Source organism: Eutrema salsugineum, unplaced genomic scaffold (assembly GCF_000478725.1).
Source record: "Eutrema salsugineum unplaced genomic scaffold, Eutsalg1_0 scaffold_2, whole genome shotgun sequence".
Taxonomy (NCBI): domain Eukaryota; kingdom Viridiplantae; phylum Streptophyta; class Magnoliopsida; order Brassicales; family Brassicaceae; genus Eutrema; species Eutrema salsugineum.
In genome coordinates, this window is record NW_006256829.1 from 10,597,391 (window position 1) to 10,611,962 (window position 14,572).

Sequence of the window (14,572 nt, forward strand, 5' to 3'; positions counted from 1 at the left end):
GGCAAAACTGATCTCAAAAAAATTAGAAGACAAGTGAAAAGTTTTAATGTTGCTTATCCTTACAACCAGATACGTAACATCACCCAAATCCTCTAAATCATCACTATCACTATCATCACCATCCTCTGAATCATCACCATCCTCTGAATCATCATCATCAACCTCTGAATGAAAAAAAAACAAAAACGTTTAATACCTTAGGAGACATAAAGTTCCCTTATTAAAATTAGTGGATCAGGTCTCCATAATTATAATAGTTAACTATAGTTTATACTATTTTAGCAATTGTCCTAAGATCTTGTCATAGAGAATATTTCTAGTAAAAGTGGTAAGGCTGTACGATTTATCGAAAAGGATGAGAAAAAAAAAAAAAGCTAGATGACCTTTGAAACTGGCGTCGTATCAAATTCGTATAACTCTTAATTAAGTTGCACATTATCTTAAGCCAATCACAAAAATTAATGACAATTCAACTTTTGTGCTTCAACATAATGTTTCATTTAAAACATGTTTATACATGCTAATTTTCGAAGCCATAATATAAATGATCCTTCTCGTTCTATCAATTTCAGAAGTTCACTCAGTAGATAGACAATTAGAGCTTAATGTATAGCGCATGATTAACGTGTATGTCTGGCTCGCAGCGGAGGAGTTCATCGCGGAGCAAATCGAAATACGAGGTACAAAGGAGTTCATAGAAAATCTTATAATGTTGGTCAACTATGCCAATCCATTCAAAATGACAGTTATTTCATGAAAATTTTGAAGTTGAAACTTTTGACCGATCCTGTAAAACTAAGTTGTTTTTTTTTTACTCTAGAAATCTATTTAAAAAACAAGTTGTATGATCCAATCCTGTAAAACTAAGTTGTTTCGTACAGTAGAAAGCTAATTATGTAAAAAGGCAAGTCGTATATGATCCAATCCTGATTTTTTTTCTAGACATGTATTAGAAAGAAAGACAGTTCACGTAAAATGTCATTTGCTTAAAATAGAAAGACAGAAGTGAAAAAACAACCAATCTTATGAGTTGTCTTAGAAATACTTGTGTTGTGTCCAGAGAAACAAACACTGTCAATTTCTTTCTCTCTCCTCTTTTTATATATCTTTTTATTTCTTGTTTTTTCCGTTGTAATTTTACACCGTAAATTACCAAACTTAACTTCTTCTCTTCTTCTTTGTTGCTTTTCCCTCTTTGTCATCATTTTGTCACAGAAGAAACAATAAATAAAAAGAGAGAACAGATTTTTTTTTTTTTTTCGATGGCCAAACTTGGGGGGTGAAAATCACTTTGTGGGTCTCATCTTTCTCAAATCCCCCCCATTAAGCCATCAATCAAATCACAAACAAATTCTGTTTTTTTTCTTGTCTTTCTCTCAAGACGAATCTGAAATAAAGAAACACAAGAGTGAAAAACTATGATCTTGTACGGAGGAGGAGCAGGGAAGGATGGTGGATCCACCAATCACATATCAGACGGAGGAGGAGGAGTGGTACTGAAGAAAGGGCCATGGACGGCGGCGGAAGATGAGATACTTGCAGCGTACGTTAGAGAGAACGGCGAAGGAAACTGGAACGCCGTTCAGAAAAACACAGGCTTGGCTCGTTGCGGCAAAAGCTGCCGTCTCCGTTGGGCCAATCACCTCCGCCCAAACCTCAAAAAAGGCTCTTTCACCGGCGACGAAGAACGTCTCATTATCCAACTTCATGCTCAGCTTGGTAACAAATGGGCTCGCATGGCCGCTCAGGTACACAACCATCTTATCTCTCTCTCTCTCTCAGATGTTTGTAAGAAAAAACCTAATCTTGTTTTGTTATAATTAGTTGCCGGGAAGAACAGACAACGAGATCAAGAACTATTGGAACACAAGGTTGAAACGTCTTCAACGCCAAGGACTTCCTCTTTACCCTCCAGATATTATCCCTAACCATCAACTCCATCCACATCCACATCATCATCAACACCATCATCATCAACATAACCATCATCAACATCAACAACATCATCAACACCAGCATCAGCATCAACATCATCAACATCAGCAAATGTATTTCCAACCACAATCTTCACAACCAAACACACCTTCATCTTCTCCTCTTCCATCTCCAACACCAGTAAACGCAAACCCCTCTTCATCTTTCACTTTCCATACCACAAACGCATCAACCGCTAATCTCCTCCATCCTCTTAGCCCTCACACTCCAAACACACCTCAAACTCCTTCACAACTCTCTTCCACGCCGCCTCCACCGCCACTTTCCTCTCCTTTATCTTCACCTCGCAACAACCAATACCCTACTCTTCCTCTCTTTGCCCTCCCGCGTTCCCAAATCAACAACAATAACAATAACGCGAATTTCACTTTCCCTAGACCTCCACCTCTCCTCCAACAGCCTTCAACGCTACTCGCCAAACGCTACAACAATGCTAACGCTCCTCCTTTCAATTGCATCAACCGTGTTTCAACCGCACCATTTTCCCCTGTTTCAAGAGACTCTTACACTTCTTTTCTAACATTACCTTTCTCTTCCCCTACCGCTCAAACCGCTCAAACCGCTACTTACCATAACTCTAACAACAATTACTCTTCCTCTCCTTCTTTCTCTTTAAACCCTTCTCCTTCTTCTTACCCTACAGCAACTTCTTCCCCAAGCTTTCTGCACTCCCATTACACTCCTCCTTCTTCCACCTCTTTTCAAACCAACCCGGTTTACTCCAATATGAAACAAGAGCTCCCTTCAAACCAAGTTTCCCAAGTTAATTCATTTAATGTCAACAACTTCACAAACGACAATGAGAAGCAGAACAGTGTCAGTATTCACAGAAGAAGTATTAGCTGCAGCCTCTTAGAGGATGTCCTCGAAGAAGCCGAAGCTCTAGCTGGTGGAGGCGGAGACCGACCTCCAAAACGTAGACAACTCACAGCTTCCCCTCCTAACCACCACAACAGTAACAACAACAACAATAATGACAACTTCTTCTCGGTTAGTTTCGGACAATATGATTCTTCTGAAAACTTATGTTCCTTACAAGGTAAACTAAAACCGCTCAAAATACGCTTCAAATCTAAACTACACTTCTCTCTCTCTGTGTAATATTCTAAATGTCTTTGTCTGAAAACGCAGATTTGAAATCAAAGGAAGAAGAGTATCTTCAGATGAACACAATGCAAGAGGACATAGCTAAGCTTCTTGATTGGGGAAGTGATAGTGGAGAAATCTCTAATGGACAATCATCTGTTGTCACTGACGACAATCTTGTTCTTGATGTTCATCAATTCGCCTCACTATTTCCAGCTAATTCTACAGCGCCAGCAACCGCAACAAACGACGAACACAACAACAACAATAATAACAATAACTGCTCATGGGACGACTTGCATGGAATCAGCTAGAAAAAGTCCGAAAAATAATCTACGGACCAAGATCAAGAACTAACTAAGGACAGAGTTCTTGATCTTTTATATTGTATTGTATCATTAATTTTTATTTTTTTTACTTATATATTTGTTGCAAATCTTTTGTTTACTATTTAATGCTATTTGATTCCTTGCTTAATTTTGTGATTATTGATATGTTCATGTATTTGTTTCATCAAACCTCTACACACTCTTCACTACTTTCCTTAAGAGAGACTCGAACTAAACATAACGAGTCTAATGATTACAAACCATAAGCTAATAGACAGAAACAGTTTTGCCAACAACATTGGCTCGGCAGATAGGGCAAGAAGGGTTTCTCATCATCAGCCAATTCATCACACACTCTGTATGGAAAACATGGGAACAGTGTAACTCCAGGCGACTCAACCCACTAGATAATTCCGTTAAGCATATCGGACAATCCGTCGCCGCCAGTTTTGTCTTCAGTTGTCTTGCCTGGACCTCACAAGAAGTATCTTTGTCCTTGTTGCAACACTCAATCCTCACCCAATGATCAACGTGGACTTTAACGTTGACTTCGATCCTGAAACCTCCTCCTCCTCCTCCTTCACCGCGGTGGCGGCTGCTAAAATTAAGGGATTCAGTTGATATATAACTGACAAGACGTTCTTGAGTAGCAGGCGGGAGATACATCTCCGACAAAACGATCATGACGTGATTAAGACATGTTTCTTGGGAGACAAGAAACTGTTCCGGGATGTTATGTTCAAGTCCAAGGACAGGGTGGGGGCGTTCAAGGGGGATCTTGATCATGTGTCCATGGAGATTTTCGTGGCGAATATCATGGTTTGTCTCATAAGTTACGGAGAAGGAAATCGAATCTGATTCGACCTGAAAAGCTTTGAGATAAATACATTCTGTTGTGGTTTCTTTTTTGAGGTAACAACCATTGATGACTTGATCATTTACGATCGTTGAAACTGAGACATGTTCGTGATTGCAGCTGCTCGTCATGGTCGATATGAACCAAAGGAAGAAACCCTAAATCTCGCTCGAACGATTCTTAGATCATATGATCTTTAATTACTTTTCTCTCTAGTGATGTGTTTAGAACTGAAGATATATACATATATGCATATCGACATATCGTAAAGGTTAAATCATGTAGGATTAGGATTTAGGAGGCTTACATCTTTCCTTTTTTCCCAACAAAATTATTGTGTTTGTTTACGATACAATTTGAATTTTCCTTTTTTTTTCTTTCTTTTTTTTTTTTGCTACAACCTTATCAATCTAATCTCTAAAAATTAATCCATATTTGCAAAGTCATCACTATTTCTGAAACCTTTATTTGTTTCTTACTAATTTTTAAATAAAAGATCACATCAAATGACGACAGTCTTGTTCTTGATGTTCATCAATTATAGAGCCGCGCGCATAAACAAACGAACAACAATTTGCATGGAATCAGCTAGAAAATATCGAAAAAGAATCCACAAATAACGAAGAACCGAGTCTTTGATTAGTTTGATTCCTTACTTAATTTTGTGATTATGGAGACGTTTATGAATTGTTCATCATATATACAACCTTTCTTAGTGTCTCGACAAACATAAGTCGTGCAAAGAAAGAGAGAACAAAGTGATGCCTTAATTTGATCTCTTAATTGAAGGTAAAAAGATCGTATACAATAATAAATAAACAAAGTGCACTAACACAGGTTTACTGTTTTTTTACAGAGCTAAAAGATAGAAGCTATCGCGCCAATAGCCTCGGCACGACAAATAGGGCAAGAAGTGTTCTGCTTCAGCCACTTCATCACACAAGATTTGTGGAAAACGTGTGAACACCGTAACTCCATGCGACACACCGCACCGGATACTCCGTCAGGCATTTCGGACAATCCGTACCGGTAACTCGCTCTCGCCACGGACAAGCTTCTAAACCATTGCAGCCACTTCCAATGCTCACCAGATTATCCACTTTCAACTTTGATCTCGACTTCGATCATGAAACCTCTTCGATAGCTCCTATTTTTAGTGGCTTCTAATCTGGAGATATATATAAGCCACAAGACGTTTCTGAATAGAACTTGAGAGACACGTCTCCGACAAGACCATTGTGATGTGATCACAGAAGATTTCTTCGCTGACAAGAAACTGTTTGGGGATTTCGCGGTCGAGCACATGAACCTTAGGCTCGGATTGTCGAAGTGGTGGTAGAGGTAATATGTGTCCAGCGAGATCTCCGTTGCGTAAAGTTTCGATCTTTCTGATAGGTCACCGACAAGGAAGAACACAATGATTTGACCGGAAAAGTTTTGAGTTTAATGCGTTCTGTGGTTGTCACTGTCTCGAGGAAACAAGTCCGGTTTCGCTCTTTGGTGGTAACATAGTCCGGTACCACGAAGCTGGTCATCACCTTGGCTAAGTCCTTGTTACGAAAACAACCTAGGATTAGATTTAGTTTGTATTTTACAAAAAAAAAAAAAGAATTATACCGATAGAAACAGTTTCTTTTCTACAAAGAAACATGCCTTGATCAAGTCATGATCGTCTTGTCGGAGATGCATCTCCCGCCTTCTATTTAAAAACGTCTTGTCCAATATATCTCATCCTTATAATGTTGACCCCTAGTTGTTCGACCTGAATAGCTATGTGATGAATGACTCTTTTGGTCTTTTCCTGTTCCTGGACGAAACAACCATTGACTCGATCATTTACGGTCGTTGAGGTTGAGACATCTTCCTGACTGAATCTTCTCTTCACTGTTGATATGAACCAAAAGAACAAATCCTAACTCTCTCTTGAACGACGATGATTATATCTTATGATCGATCTTTAATCAGTTTTTCGTATTCCAACAATCTATTTAGGGACTAAGTAATGTGTAAAGTAGTTCACTTTTAGACATTTTCCTTCATTTTTTAGCACTTTCCTTCTTCATCACTACAGTATTTCTAAATGAAATCTTGATTTGTTACTTATTTTGGTTAACTACAACAATTTGTTTATTCTACACATTCTCTATTACGTACTTTCTAAGGGTCTCACAAGATATCATTCACAAATACCAGTCAGAGAAAAGAAAACATTATTGGACAGAATGCTTTTATATAAATCTTTACGAAAGAATATATTCAACAACAAAGAAGCTTTGAGATCCAAGATTCATGTTTACTTCCATATAAACTCAAACCATTTGCCAAAAGCAGTTACAAATAAATATTTAAGACAAGAGACTTACAATCTGTCTGAACAAAGGGGAATATTTATCGGATAGCACCGGTCATATTAGCACCACCGAGATTTGCCCCTTCCAAGTGCTGTTACATAAGCATATCGCAAGGATTAACCATTTAAGCTCAAAAGCTTGACGAAGAGCTATTTATTTTTGGACCTACCGCTTCTCGCAGATTCACATGCCTCAAGTATGCTCGTTGAAGGTTTGCTCCTTTGAGGTTGGCATTACTCAACTTTGCACCCTATATACCAAACACATATACGCCTGATCCAGTTAAACCAACACATTTACGAGCCACGTATCACTTATCTTGTCTAATCACAACTCAATCCAGATCGTTAGCAACAAACTGAATTAAGGCTGAATATATGGTCTAATCTAATCCGGCTTGAATTATCAGTTAAAGAATTTGCTTACCTTCAAGTTTGCACCTTCTAGATTTGCTCCTTCTAAGTTGGCATTTGTAAGGTCTGCATTCTGATAGGCAAGAAAGAGAATCAAACATTAAATAACGCTATGCTCATAAGCAACTTCTGGATACGCAATTGAAAACGTTTATCGTGGTGAAAAGTCTAAGCTAAATTCCTATATAGACCACTTAACGCACCTGCAAGTGTGCAGAGCGGAGATCTGCACCACAGAAGCTACAGTCCACTAAGCAGGCATCTACAGTACAAAAATCGGAGCTTTTGAGTCAAATTACGTTTATAATGTAAAATTTCATATCGTGGCAGTCTGAGTGATCATTAACAAGCAAATTAAGCTTATATATGCACCTTGTAAATTAGCACTTTGAAGATTTGTGCCAGCTAACAACGCTCCTCTAAGATTTGCGCTAGTAAACTCACACCTTTTATAGGAAGGAAAGAATTCAAATCTTTCAAGAAGTGTTATCAAGTACAAATAATTTAATACGCGATGGGATCTCGACAAACTCCTTACTCGCGCAAAATAGCATTGTGAAAGATGGAGTTCTCAGCATCAGCATCCTGTTTTTTACAGATTCAGCAGATATGATTAGGCAGATCTTCAAGCAAACTGCCATGATATTATGATAACTTCTTCTCACGAAGCAGAAACAAACAAAGTTGATACAGCATATTTACCCGAAATTTGGCACATTGAAGATTTGTACGAGAGAAAAACACATTCCTGAGACAAGCATAGCTGAAGTCCACAAGAGATAGATCCTGCATTATCCAAAGAGGAACATGCAGACAGTAAATACGGAACTGACTAAGAAGAAGCCTACCAATCCCAATTGATGTTCTTAATATAAGATAACATGTTGACCAAAAAAGACACTCAGTAAGACAGCAGATGTGTATTCCAATTGATAGAATCAAATATATATGTGCTTAGAAATGTAACTACAAATTCTTTCTAAATTCCAGGCTAAAACAACGAGGATCAGTTAGTGCTATTCTATTACTTTGTCTCCACAGAAACACAATTTATCTCTGAAACAACTGATTGGGGGATCAGAACTTCAGTGAGTTCAAGTCAGCCGATAGCATGGTTACCTACAAGCATCTGAGATTAAGAAATATTACCAGTTTAGAAAGATCAATTCCAGAAAGATTAACCCCTCGGAACCTGACTCTTTCAGATTGTATACATTTGATGATATCCACACGAGTTAATTCTGCTTCTTCAACAACTTCTCTTCTTGAATCTTTTATTCTTTCTTTCAGCCCCTGAAACAGGAAGTGAATGCAAGAGTTTTTCAATCTCCATCAAAAATTAGTCCTGTACTCCGAAAAAAGAAGAAGTAAAACTCTAGTTATGAGAATAGTAAGATAAAAGAGAAGTTAAGCATACTAGAAGCTGATAGTAGTCTGCTTCACGCAAAAGTTCGGAACAATCAGGATCTGACAGAGTGGGATCAGTGCCATCACGCAACCAATTCAAAATATGACGGAAGTGCTTTCCATCCCTGTCTATGAATACATATCCCTGCAACAATTAAATCAGATCCTTTAGTGGATATACTTTGTCACACACTCATATACACACATTTCACTGGTACATGGCTTCAAATATACTATTGAATCAAGAGAGCATATGTCGTAGCTCACTCCACTACTTTTTTTTTTTTAACACATCTTAAAAAGTGGGTGGCTAAAATCAGAGTCTCTCTACGTAACTAAAATTTTGGTTTATCATCGTTAAATGAAGGCTACTCGATCCAAGGACCAACTATTACACTCAGCGAAGCCTATTGCAGGTTATGAAATGGCATCATCCTAAAACATATATTGAGTTGGAATTAAGGTGACACAGAATGCAAATAATACCGTTTTGGATTCCTGGCACATTGCATGTCGACCACTAAACATGGCTGCGAGCATTGAGTCAGGCTCACGGTTAGTCAAAGTATCAATGGTAGTACAAAATTTCTTTCCACCTGCATAAACACGAACATGTCTTATATGTTTTGAAGAAGAGCTAGACCTCGTGAGAGAGAGAAAAAATATAAAAGGTTTTCACTTTGAAGATAGTTGAGGAAGCACATCAATATCTAAAAAGGAGAAAACAACACAGATCTGGCCTTATCACAGTTTTAACTATGATCAACCCAGAGAAGCATTGAGGTTTACAACTCAAACTAAAGAGGAAAATGAATTCTTAACACCAAAGTTTTACTTACATAGGAAGAAAAAAAAAGGGGGGTTTTCTCCAGAGAAAATTTAATGAATTTGAACATGCAACATCTCAAATCTCAATTACAGAACTTGAAAAAAAAAAACACATGACCAAGTAGAACAATTTTCACAAGATATGCAACATTTAGCAATCCGTCTTCCAAACAAAACAATCGCTCTAATAAAGTGATTGCAAGAGAAAAATGGATGAAAGTGTACCAATGTTAAGTCGAACCATGGAAGACAATTCAGAAGTCGTGCCCATGAGAGAGAGGGAAAGAAGTTCCTTAACTCGATATCTTTGAAATCAGAGTAATCTAGTTTGGTAAAGCTTGCTACAAAAAGAAGAGGACTTTGAGAATCGACAGAAAAGGGGGAAGATGATGATACGATTAGAAATGAAATCAATGTTGGTCAAAACTCAAAAGAGTGAAATCGAAGAAATTTAACTTTGATGATCAAAAGTCAAAACTAAACAGAAGTAGATCCCACCAGAATCAAACGCTTCCAAACTCCTTCGTCTTTGATTTGGCTCGAGATGTCGACTTTTTTTCTGCTTCTCCGATTAGGCAGATAAATGGACTTAGTTGATAGAATGAAAGCCCAAATTTAAGGCCCAACATAAGGGATTTGTTCTAAACAAAAAAAAAATTGAACGACAATTTCGGTTTTAATGTTGTTGATATATATACTTTTCAAGTAGTCTTAATTTTTTTTTTTGTCGTCAGTATATTTATTTTTCAAAGTAATGTAACATATAATTTAATGATACTGATATATAGACTAATAATTTGTTTTTTTCAAAATAATACTTTACTATTTTGAAATTTTACTTTTGTCGAAACGGATAAGCAGGAAACAAAATTTGTATTGTTTTCCCATTGAAATTTGGTTTTTGGTTTGCACCATAAGATGTACTAATCACTGTAAATGATGTTCAGTTTTTCTTTTTCGTTTTTTGGGTCCACTAACGAGATTTAGTTTTTAGTTTTTTGGTTTGTTTTTAACGAGATTTAGTTATATGCAAACATTTGAATAAGAAAACTTTCAAAACAATTGGGAGAGCAAAAAAGAAATATACAAAATCATATACTAATATTTTGAAGAACACTAGATCACCGAAAATTCCGCAACAATTTTCGAAAATTGACTCCGAAGTTGCAAACACAATTAACCCTACCCAATCAAGCATTAATATTGGTTTGAGAGTCGTCACAAGGAGGATCAAAGACACTAAAAGCTCGATAAGCAGAAATGACAGATAGAAATAAGAAAGAGAAGAGAACAAAGACATGAAGCCCCAAAGCAATTGTGAGTTTTGAACAAAAGTGTGGATAAGAAGAACAAACTTCGCTCCATGTCACCATTTTGTCTCCTTTGTTAAGTAAATACACTATCTCTGTTGCTCCTGCTACTGATGTTGTCATCAAATAAGCTAAGACCTTCAAAGACACAAATACACTTATATAAGAAATTTATACTAGATTGGATTAGATATTGAGAAAAAAAAGAGAACCGAGAGATGAGATTTAAGAGAAAAACCTGGTCAGGGACAAAGAAGAGCCAAGCTTTGGAGACTAAACATGTGACCCATGAAGAAATAGAAGAGAGCAGAGCATAAATAGCACATATGGCACTAACACCAACCATATATCTGCAAATAGCAAATCAATAGGTAAACAACTAAATAACAATAAAAATGCTCATTCCATAACAGAGAGAAATATAAGAGTATACTTGAGACCCATGATGGAGTTGTAGTCTAAACTGCCATAGTCAGGGTTGGATTGTTGGTTAGTGACAGTTAACCAGATGGTTGCAACACTGAGAGGAACCACACTTAGCCTGAGACATGAGTCTATGAGCCTCAAAGACTTAGGAGCTTGTGTTTGCTGTTTTGAAGAATAGCTTCTCTCTCCCTCTCTTGTGTTGTTGTCTCTCATCTCTGGTTGGATCTCAAAATCAAATGTTTCTTTTTTTTTGGGGGAGGAAGAAAGCTAAAAACAATATGTTGAATCCAACTGGGTTTTCTCACTTAGATTATCATATCTTTTATATATAGATATAGATATAGATATAATATAGATGTGTTTGTTTGTGGTCACAGGACATATACAAACAAATTATAAAAAGATACAAAAAAGGTTCCTCTAACTTCTCTCCTTTGCTGTCCCAAAAAAAGTTCATCTCCTTTTCATGATTAAGCTTTGGAAACCGCGTGGGAAACAAATATATGTAATTTTCATTTATAACTGAGAAGACAAGAAAAACATACAAATGTGAATATGGAGTAAAGCATCCTACAATCATTCACATTAAATCAAAGTATTCTCATCATCTTCGGCTTGTATAAATAACAGTTTGATTTTAGAGGTAAAATGTGGATCGACTTTCCTCCAAAAATAAAAAAAAAGGATGGGCATCGACAAAATTTTTTGAAGAATGGAAAGATTATCTAAAATTATTTTCTAAGAATTTTAACAAACCAAAATAAAAAGAGAGAGAGAGAAGAAATTTTGTCTCTACGCTCTAGACACTAGACAGTGCACCGAAAATCTGGTAGTGGAAGTAACAGAGACTAGGCAAGTGCGGTGGTTGTTGGGAGCGCGAGAGAGTGCCATTTGGCTTCGCCTTGGCTACATTAATCATTGTTTTGGATTAATAATTTGAATACTTGATAGGTTGATGTCTTATAATATTAAGTGTTGTGGTGTTACATACTTGCATTTTTTTAATAATGTGGAGGCCGTTGTTTTTATACAACCACATTTTCAATCAAAACTATGATCAGCCCATAGCTTCTTACTTGAACTGGATCGATACTAAACATTGTTTTCGGGTCATAAAGTGATGACACTAGTATTAGTCAAGGTGATGTCACACCATATATTTCGAAGACCTTTAAAATACGTCACACATTAAACCAACCAATGATCAACCCTTGTGGGTCCGCATTTCACTTTAAGTTTCATTTTGTTCTTAAAAATTCGGTTTAAGTTCGGTCTGACCTTCAGAGACAGAAATTTCAAAATTAATCAAATCCTCCTTGTTCTTATTTCGGTTTGAGTTTGTAAATAGAAAAATCGCAAGAACACAATCCGGAGAAAGTCACCGGACAGTGAGGGGTTTAGGTATGGACACGCCGGAGAAGATGGAGAGCAACCCCCATGCTTGCTCTGCGGCATGCGGGGCGATATCTTGGTGTTAATAGGGACGAAACTGATAGGCTGAGAAGTTACGGTCACAATGTGGAAAAAAACCAAAGAGGGGGAAAAGTCGAAAAGAGAATGGGGGCCATAATGAAAAAAGCTGAAGAGATGAAGGATTTAGCAATGAGAGAGTTGGAAAGCTTCCAAGGAGAAAAAGCAGAAGAGAGAAGGATTCATTGATGTGTTCTTGGGGATGTAACAATGTGTATCAACCTTAATCAATTTCACTTTTGTTGATTTCATACCTTTTGCCAAATGAGAATTCACTTGTTAGATTAGATTATATCAAATACATCAACATTCACTAGAATACTCAAGGCAGGATACCTATACATCAACATTCAGTTTTCTTCAGCATCATGTTCCTTACTTTGAGCTTTCTACTAACTGCGAACTATTATGATCGGTTCTAAAGCATAAAATACGCCTAGGACACTTTCTCATTCTCATTATCACCATGATTTCTCCCTCATCATCATCAGCTTTTGTGTGATTTAGTTCTTCAATCTGTTGACCAGTCAAGAATTGAACCAAGTTTTGGATCCTTTAAACTTAATAACCAATTACATAAACTAATCAGAGGGTAAAGAGCTGTAGCTGAATCTGGATTCAAGTTCAACAATATAGGCGAAGACATTGAACAAAGGCAACATAAAGAGAAGCATTGTTCCCCCATTAGAACAAACCAAGAAACCATGTAGTCAAACTTTAAGCATTGATATGATGAGACTAAGTAATAGCATGAAGCAGATGAGATCCAACTTTTACACCTTTCAATTAGCATGATAACCAACCATATGGAATGAGATAAAAGCAAAAGGAAAACACATAGATAAGCATTACTATCCATATAACAAACAGAGGATAGAGACGAACATCAAAACCTATTGAGATGCTGACTGAGAGACTAAGGAAAGCAGAGAAATGAGTAAGGTGAATATAGCCTTTGACGGTTTCAATCTAACAAGAGACAGTAAGCTTGAGATAAATATGTGCAGTCTCTATAGGAAGATCATTAAAACTTGGATCATTAAACTATGGAGCATTGATTAATCTTCCAAAACAGCTAGAACATCTAGGGTTTGATACAAATCAATAAATCATTAAGAACTTCCACTTAGTTCCCCAAAATGATTCCTTCTCAAGAGTTGAACTGAATAATGAACAAACAACAATATAGCGAGCGGAATCTATGATCAATCCATATCGGAAACCAACGAAAAGGTAAAATCTTCAATTGTATAATGGAAGACGCACAATTTATTGGAAATTCAATAATTTAATACATAGTTTACGAGTATTGAACATATTCCCCCAATTGTATCAGTTCACAGAATAGGAAAACAATCTACATGTAAAATAGAGAAGAAACAGTTTAACTCAATGAGCAATTACATCACTACTCAACACACTGCTGTTTCCACCAGTGGATTCAATAACTGAATTGATAGGATTCACCATCATCAACGACGAGACGGATCTAGCGGCGGCCAACTTCTTCCTCTGGTAACTATAAGGACCATAGATCTTTCTCAGAAGATGTGGTACCTGTTCTATCGTCAGATTCCGCGCCGCCGCCGCTTCAGCGGCAGAGTTCTGAGAAGGAGACGATGGATCGAGTGGTTGCGAGAGGGAGCGAGATACGAGAGAGGTAGTAGATCTAGCGTTGATTCTCGAGTTTCGGATCTGGGCGAGCGCGCCTGGCTTCAAGTAGCGGTGGAATCCGTCGTTTCTTCTCACCGGAGATCTAGAGATATCCTTCATTGATTCGATTTGGGCTAAGCTTGGTTAACTTCGAAGAGATTGAATCTGAGAGAGATAGAGATAGAGAGAGAGATTGTTGAAGAATGTGTGATCGAAGATTGAGGGATCTAATGATGATTTTGTAGAGGAAAAAGAGGGGCGGGAAAAACGGCGTGAAGATTAGAGGTGTGAGATAGAATGAGAGGGAAGATGAGTCTCTTTAGGGTTTTGAAAAGTCATCAAGAGCGGGAGTTTTTTTGGAAAGTCACGTGCTATTGACACGTTTCTCTTCCTCGTCTTCTTTTAATTTTTTTTTTTAATTTTAGATATTTTTCTTCACTTCACTATA

At 37.2% G+C, this 14,572-nt stretch overlaps 6 protein-coding genes across 9 annotated transcripts; 1 reads left to right on the top strand and 5 right to left on the bottom strand.

The window, feature by feature from the left end:
- Window positions 1-1,418: 1,418 nt before the first annotated feature.
- LOC18016539 (transcription factor MYB120) lies at window positions 1,419-3,395 on the top strand. The gene is made up of 3 exons (XM_006401437.1): window positions 1,419-1,748; window positions 1,825-3,034; window positions 3,127-3,395. Exons 1-3 carry the CDS (start codon window positions 1,419-1,421, stop codon window positions 3,393-3,395), a joined length of 1,809 nt encoding a protein of 602 aa, XP_006401500.1.
- A 282-nt stretch (window positions 3,396-3,677) lies between these two features.
- On the bottom strand, window positions 3,678-4,397 carry LOC18016540. The gene has a single exon (XM_006401438.1). It carries the CDS (start codon window positions 4,395-4,397, stop codon window positions 3,678-3,680), a length of 720 nt encoding a protein of 239 aa, XP_006401501.1.
- A 683-nt stretch (window positions 4,398-5,080) lies between these two features.
- Window positions 5,081-5,877, bottom strand: LOC112086860. Its single transcript, XM_024156957.1, is given in 2 exon segments — window positions 5,081-5,637; window positions 5,640-5,877. Coding segments are annotated over 2 exon segments (441 nt in total). The 5' UTR covers window positions 5,802-5,877; the 3' UTR covers window positions 5,081-5,358.
- A 90-nt stretch (window positions 5,878-5,967) lies between these two features.
- Window positions 5,968-9,817, bottom strand: LOC18016541 (FH protein interacting protein FIP2). Of its 4 annotated transcripts, none has more exons than XM_024156956.1 (12): window positions 9,491-9,817; window positions 8,924-9,033; window positions 8,448-8,582; window positions 8,180-8,323; window positions 7,733-7,816; window positions 7,569-7,615; window positions 7,403-7,476; window positions 7,234-7,292; window positions 7,044-7,103; window positions 6,787-6,867; window positions 6,630-6,708; window positions 5,968-6,073 (listed from the first exon to the last, which is right to left on the bottom strand). In XM_024156956.1, exons 1-11 carry the CDS (start codon window positions 9,534-9,536, stop codon window positions 6,655-6,657), a joined length of 894 nt encoding a protein of 297 aa, XP_024012724.1. In that variant the 5' UTR covers window positions 9,537-9,817; the 3' UTR covers window positions 5,968-6,073; window positions 6,630-6,654. The 4 variants fall into 4 exon arrangements, 3 of the variants coding, with proteins under 3 accessions (XP_024012724.1, XP_024012723.1, XP_006401502.1); XM_024156955.1 differs by having other exon boundaries at window positions 6,042-6,150; XM_006401439.2 differs by lacking the exon at window positions 5,968-6,073 and having other exon boundaries at window positions 6,488-6,708; window positions 9,491-9,606; window positions 9,722-9,769.
- Window positions 9,818-10,358: 541 nt separating this feature from the next.
- Window positions 10,359-11,299, bottom strand: LOC18016542 (CASP-like protein 2D1). Its single transcript, XM_006401440.2, has 3 exons — window positions 11,009-11,299; window positions 10,814-10,925; window positions 10,359-10,713 (listed from the first exon to the last, which is right to left on the bottom strand). The coding sequence occupies exons 1-3, from the start codon at window positions 11,212-11,214 to the stop codon at window positions 10,456-10,458; spliced, it is 576 nt and encodes a 191-aa protein (XP_006401503.1). The 5' UTR covers window positions 11,215-11,299; the 3' UTR covers window positions 10,359-10,455.
- Window positions 11,300-13,739: 2,440 nt separating this feature from the next.
- LOC18018820 lies at window positions 13,740-14,417 on the bottom strand. The gene has a single exon (XM_006401441.2). The coding sequence runs from the start codon at window positions 14,242-14,244 to the stop codon at window positions 13,861-13,863; it is 384 nt and encodes a 127-aa protein (XP_006401504.1). The 5' UTR covers window positions 14,245-14,417; the 3' UTR covers window positions 13,740-13,860.
- Window positions 14,418-14,572: the final 155 nt, after the last annotated feature.